At 44.9% G+C, this 5,748-nt stretch overlaps 1 protein-coding gene across 1 annotated transcript in view; it reads right to left on the reverse strand.

Annotated features, from left to right (window-relative positions):
* Positions 1 to 2,099: 2,099 nt before the first annotated feature.
* LOC106818656 (betaine--homocysteine S-methyltransferase 1-like) overlaps positions 2,100 to 5,748 on the reverse strand; it is a 12,775-nt gene continuing 9,126 nt past the window's right edge. Inside the window, exons 3-8 of the mRNA XM_014823342.1 lie at positions 4,158 to 4,355; positions 3,871 to 3,982; positions 3,585 to 3,763; positions 3,311 to 3,389; positions 2,846 to 2,925; positions 2,100 to 2,531 (exon numbers count right to left, since the gene is read on the reverse strand). Coding sequence (XP_014678828.1) covers positions 2,334 to 2,531; positions 2,846 to 2,925; positions 3,311 to 3,389; positions 3,585 to 3,763; positions 3,871 to 3,982; positions 4,158 to 4,355 — 846 coding nt within the window. The 3' untranslated portion in view covers positions 2,100 to 2,333. The remainder of the gene's footprint in view (positions 2,532 to 2,845; positions 2,926 to 3,310; positions 3,390 to 3,584; positions 3,764 to 3,870; positions 3,983 to 4,157; positions 4,356 to 5,748) is intronic.

Consider the following 5,748-nt stretch of genomic DNA (forward strand, 5'->3'; position numbering starts at 1 on the left):
TTGAGAGAAAGCTGCTGCAGCTTGTAAATATATGTAATGTATATTTTTTTTTTCGTCAATGCTTCTAAAAATAGGTTTTTATTGAAGATGAAATAATGTGCAACCATCTCCCAGTATACATCAGCGGGCGGCCCACGGTTTCAAAGTGGGGGGCCAATTGTATGAGATGAAGCGCGACCATGCGGGGGCTGAGTGGGGGCCTGAGTTCTTATTAGGGCGCGAAGCGCAGTCCTAGCGAAGGGAGCCAGGCGAGAGGGGTGGGTGTGGGGGGAATCGCCCTCCACGGGCAGGCCGAAGCCTTTTCAATTTTGCACTGAAATGTGGAGCGAATTCTGGTGCACATCGAAGGTGAAAAATTTCAAATTTTTTAATGAAGAAAACGGAGAATAACACTTTTTCAGTTACATTGTCTATGTATTACATTGTTCAACCTTAGCTGAAGTAGTTTATAATTTGCATCAATATGAATATCATGTACTAGAGAATAAAGAATTGAAATAGTAGAAACTCTTTTTCAGGGCGTACAGGAAATTTCCGATTTTCTTCAACCTGGTAATAGTCAAAAAATAACATTGCTGCAATGATATTTAAACACTTATAACATCACTCGACTAGCTATTTATCTTTAGTTTTATCTTCTGTTTGCTGACACAGTTTTGCCTTTAAAAACCCAAGCTGGCTAGGGATATCTACATTAAGAATACATAAAACTATTTATTAATTAAAAAGACTTAGAACTAAAGTGCCAACTATAACTAAAAGATAAAAGCGAACTTATATAAAATATAATACATAAAAAACTAACGTCAATAGGGTCTATTGTCCCAGCGATTACTGCCGCGCACACGTACCCTGGGTACGGTCCGAATTATACCGGCCTCATTGCGTTATCAGCGTGCGTTTAGGCTCTGCGTGGCGGTCGAGTTCTGCGGTACGGTTGGGTGCGTATGTAGTGTATGTGTGCGTATGTGTATGTGGGTGTGTGTGTGTGGTGTGTGTGTGCGTATGTGTGTCGTACGCGTGCGCTAGTGCAGTATAAGTACAATGTGATGCATATGAGGCCGTAGCCTAGCTATATAGTTGCGGGCGGGAATTCTAACCGGAGCCGACGCTGCTTCACATCGATAACCGGAGCCCGACGCTGTCACAACCGACACGCCAAGCCGGCCGCTGTCACACGCAACGACCGAGAGCACGACGCTGTCACACCGACACCGAGAGCCCGACGCTCTCGCAACGCGCGTCAATTGGTTATTTCAATGTTCGGCAATTTGCTCGGCCAGGCGCGTGTACAGGATTTGTTACAGGTGGGGGGTCTAACCGTAAACCAATGTCTGCGAGCACGCGAAGGGGGGGTCTGGGGGGCGCCTCCTCCCTATGAAAAGTTTTGTAAAATAGACCCCTCTATGATGCGTTTCTGCGCGAAGCAAGGTGGGGCTCCGGAACTCCTGACCCCCGCCTGTACACGCCCTGCTCGCGGCGCGAAGCGACCAGGCGAGGGAGCCAAGAGCACGAGCGGGGGGACTCTGCAGGGGAGGTTGTGGAGCGTGGCTGTTCACTGTTACAACCTCCCGCCACGATGGAGGATTTTGCAATTATTACAGCTAAAATTGGAGCGCACCCTGAAGGTGAATTCTTGGCCAAATTTTCATTATTCCCCGAGTAACCCGCCCTGGCTACGGGCCATGCATATGCAAAGCTACGGATACTAGATATTCGACCTCGCATCGAGCCTCGAAGCAAAGGATCAGGCGCCCCCGCAAGTCCGCCACCGGTATTGGAGGTAAATAAATGCGGCGCCTGTGCATGTCTTTTGCTATAGAGATAAGGCTAGAGGGACTTCGTCAAACTTCTGTAAATTTTCCAGTATTGCAGATGGCAAAATGTGATAAACACTCTCTTTCGCTCGTTCCCCCTTTCCTCTCCTCCTTATTCTCTCTTTCTTCTTGCATTTCTTTTTCGATTAAATACAAATACATAATAGACATATATTTTTCGCTGCAAAAAGTGGGGGGCCGTCGGCCCCCGGCCCCCCGGTACGCGCGCCGCCCTGAATAAACGACATATAGGCCGACTGTGTACTTTTCTGAGCCCCGCTGAGCTTTTGACTTGGTGGTCACGACATCTTTATTGAATGTGCAAGCTCTGTGTACACTTAAAAAGTAGAAAAGCTTTAGTAAGCTGCGAAGCTCAAGATAAAAATGACGATCATATTAGCAGTGTATGTGTTTGGTAGCCAAAATGTTTCCTGATCCCACTTGATAGCATTAGCGTACTCTTCAACCTTATTTTTTCCAGCCCAATACTCTACCTATATTGTAGCTGTTCTAGCTCTATGTATTAACTACATGCTTGGTTTTGAATACACGCGCATGTAGCTTGGAGTTATATATAGCTTCTCTGGTGTAGCTATTTTCGTCCATGTTCGGGGAGTATTTGCTGGCTGGCGGTGTTCTCCCAAGGGTCTCTGCAATCGTTCTTATGTAGCACGCCATATTACCACAGCACAGTCCCACGTACTGGATGCCAATCTGCAGAGAGCGAGGACGAGTTAACCTTTTCTATATACATGGATGAACTATTATACAATGCAATCAATACTATAGCGATTACATCGCCCTAATGTGGATATGTATGTTGAACATTATACGTTCTTTCTATATAAGTGGATTCACCATTACACAATGCAATCTATAGTATGACTGCTGTTGTGTCTTGATGTGGATATGTACACACACTATTACACAGCAGCATAACACGGGGAAACTACAAGCATGTGTTGTTACGATGCCTGCACGTCCAATGAACTACAGAAAGGAAGAACTAAAGAGAAGACCATGTTCACCTCCTTGCAGTCTTTGGCAAACTGAGCAATTTGTTCACGAGAGTTGAGATGTGCCTCCAAGGCTGGATATGGTCTCTTCCCTAAGAGTGACAGTTTAAAATACTATATACCATTGTGAGCATTTAAATAGATTTTCCTACCAATCGAAATATAGGTTTCTATTTATAGTTCTAATATAGAGATCAAGGATCAAACGTTGGGCATCAGTTTCATGCTGTAAAGTTCTGTGTGTTTCTATCTGGCGATCCCCAATCAATTTCTTATGTATACAATGGAACATTTCTTTTCCCCTTGACCTGCGATAAGATTCTATCCTGCGATCTTAGACCCGTGAGAGAAGGGCATTTTGAATTATTATTATTAAGAGTAAGATAAATATAATATTAAGTATAATATGAGATGGCACCTATAATTAAGCACAGCCTCTCAATGACTCTTAGAGAACCATTAGACTTTTCTGCTTACCATTCTCGTCGGTCAGTGTCTGCATAGTTGGCTCCTCATTGCTTACTCTGAAAGTGACAGGCAGCGCTGCAAGAGGCCCCTGTAAAAGCAACACCCACTACATAAGGTGCAATTCTACGTAGAATAATTTAGTTTGCATCATATCCCAAGCATGATTTCACTTTACGAATGTCTACTGCTCTTTATCTGCTAGTCTGTTAGTGGGATTGGAAGTTATAAAACACTTTCAGGGTGTCCACGCAACAACATGTCAGGGCTGAGCATGAGGTATTACCTTGCAGGTTTGCCTAATCTTCTTCATGACAGGTAGCATGGTGCTTGGTCCTCTGGCACAATTAAGCCCAACGACTGCGGCTCCTGCTTTCTCCACCTGACTTAAAGCATCCTCTATTGGCACATCATCGAATGAATTTTCGGATATGTGAATACTCATTGTTACCACTGCTGGCAAGCCTGAAAGTTCAGAAAAATATGAAGTAAATTAGGTAAAGTGCAATATGTTACATTCCTACTGTAATAAGTGTGTGCTCATATTTGTCTACATTATTATACGCGTATACCTTTTCCAAACTCTTGGATAACTTTCAACCCAATCAAGGCTTCTTCTAGATGACCAATTGTCTCTAGTACAATATAATCTGCTCCTTCTTCCACTGCCCAAAGCACCTGCTCCTGTAAGTGTGAGGACAGTTATGCCTGTTTAATAACACTAACAGATCATTTTTTCGAGCAGTACGTATCACTTTCTTCAATAAGTTTCTTAAAACTAGTAAACACATTGTTTCATACGAGCCGCTAACTGGTTCTACTGTTCACATATGTGCCTATATTATGTCGAACCACACACCTTCATGATGTCGCGTATCTTCTGCCGTGTATTTTCGTCACCAGGTGTCATCGGTAGATTGGTGTTGCACAGGTTTCCCGCCATCAGAGTGCCGGTTTCGTTGGCGACCTGCCGGGCAATGCGCAGCGCTGTCCTATTAATTTTCTCTAGGTCATCCTCTCGGTCAATGAACCTCAGCTTCTCCCGGTGTGCATAGTACTGTAAAGAGCATGGGGGCAATGTATGTATGGACTGTAGTAGTATGCGCTTGAACAACGGACCACTCCGCAATAGCCCGAATGAGTTGAGATGAAAACAGGGATAATTGGGTATATAATATCAGGAGTGTATCAAAATATGTTTCAAAGGTTTTGATGCACTCCTGATAATATGGATAGGAGAGAAATTTACTGTTGCATAACCATCTAATGATACATTGTTGCCAGCGCTGTCGTTCCCAGCCCCTGACCATCGACAATACCCAGAGATATCGAATACAGATATGTATACAAATTCAAGAAAACGATCACACATTTCTACACAAAGTTTCACACAAAAGATTTTCCCACACAAAGACAACGGTCACAAAGCATATACCATGAAAAAAAATTCCGCGTATATAAAACAAAGAAAAACAGATAAAAATACACATTCCTGACGATGTCACACCTTTCACGTCCAGTTTCGACGGCACGAGATTAAAGCTTCCACCAATTAAATTCTAGAATTTCCTGAATTTTTTTTTAGCTATTATTGTTCCCAATTTATTACGTCCTCTGTCTCTGCTCTGTCAACCTTGCCTTCTCTGTTCTGCTCTCCTCTCTCTCTCACTCTCACACATAGGTCGAGACTCGGACTTGCCCTCGCAGTATCACGGATGCAACACCGGCCGTTCCTTTCTTCACGCTGACTTACTCACAGTAGATCCTACGCCGTGTGTATCCACCGTTTTCTCTCCCAATTACCGTGTTACAGCACACCTAATAACAGATGAATTACGAGCATCGTACCAAAATGCTATCGTAATTACATAGAGGAACACTCGTACGTCTTATCTCGCGCGTGAACATGGTCAGGGTAGCAAACGCGTATCGTCGAACAAAGTATTTGCGCACGCCGTGGCTCGGGTGCGCACTGCCCTGCTTTACGGCTTACGCACAGTGCGGTAAGCACAAGGCCGGTCATCTCCTCAGTAGTGGGGGTGGAGGGATGATTTGGAGTGTACTTCCATTCATGCAATGTTATAAGTGAAGCAGTGTGCGCGAGTAGCGCACACCGCGAGTGCGCTTGGGCCGGAGCAAAACCTTAAGGGCTGGGGTCAGGGCCCCGCCGATAGGGGCCCTGGCGGGGTGCAGGGGCAAGAGGCCTGCGCGGTGCCAGGGGGCGAGCCGCTCAAGGAAGCTGCTTGATTTAGCAATTTAGAACCTTCAAGATGGTCGTTTTGTTGAGCTACTTGGAAAATTGATATTGTAAGTGGCAATTTTGTGAATTCGACAAGCGTAATTTCTTTCTTTTGGATCCCAGAGGTTTATATAACAGCGGCCCTTCACTGCCCCCTCTCGCCCGCCGTCCAGTCTCCCTGCCACCCACACACACAACCAGTGGCGGATCG

The sequence above is a fragment of the Priapulus caudatus genome, unplaced genomic scaffold, assembly GCF_000485595.1.
Source record: "Priapulus caudatus unplaced genomic scaffold, Priapulus_caudatus-5.0.1 Scaffold2411, whole genome shotgun sequence".
Taxonomy (NCBI): Eukaryota; Metazoa; Priapulida; class Priapulimorpha; order Priapulimorphida; family Priapulidae; genus Priapulus; species Priapulus caudatus.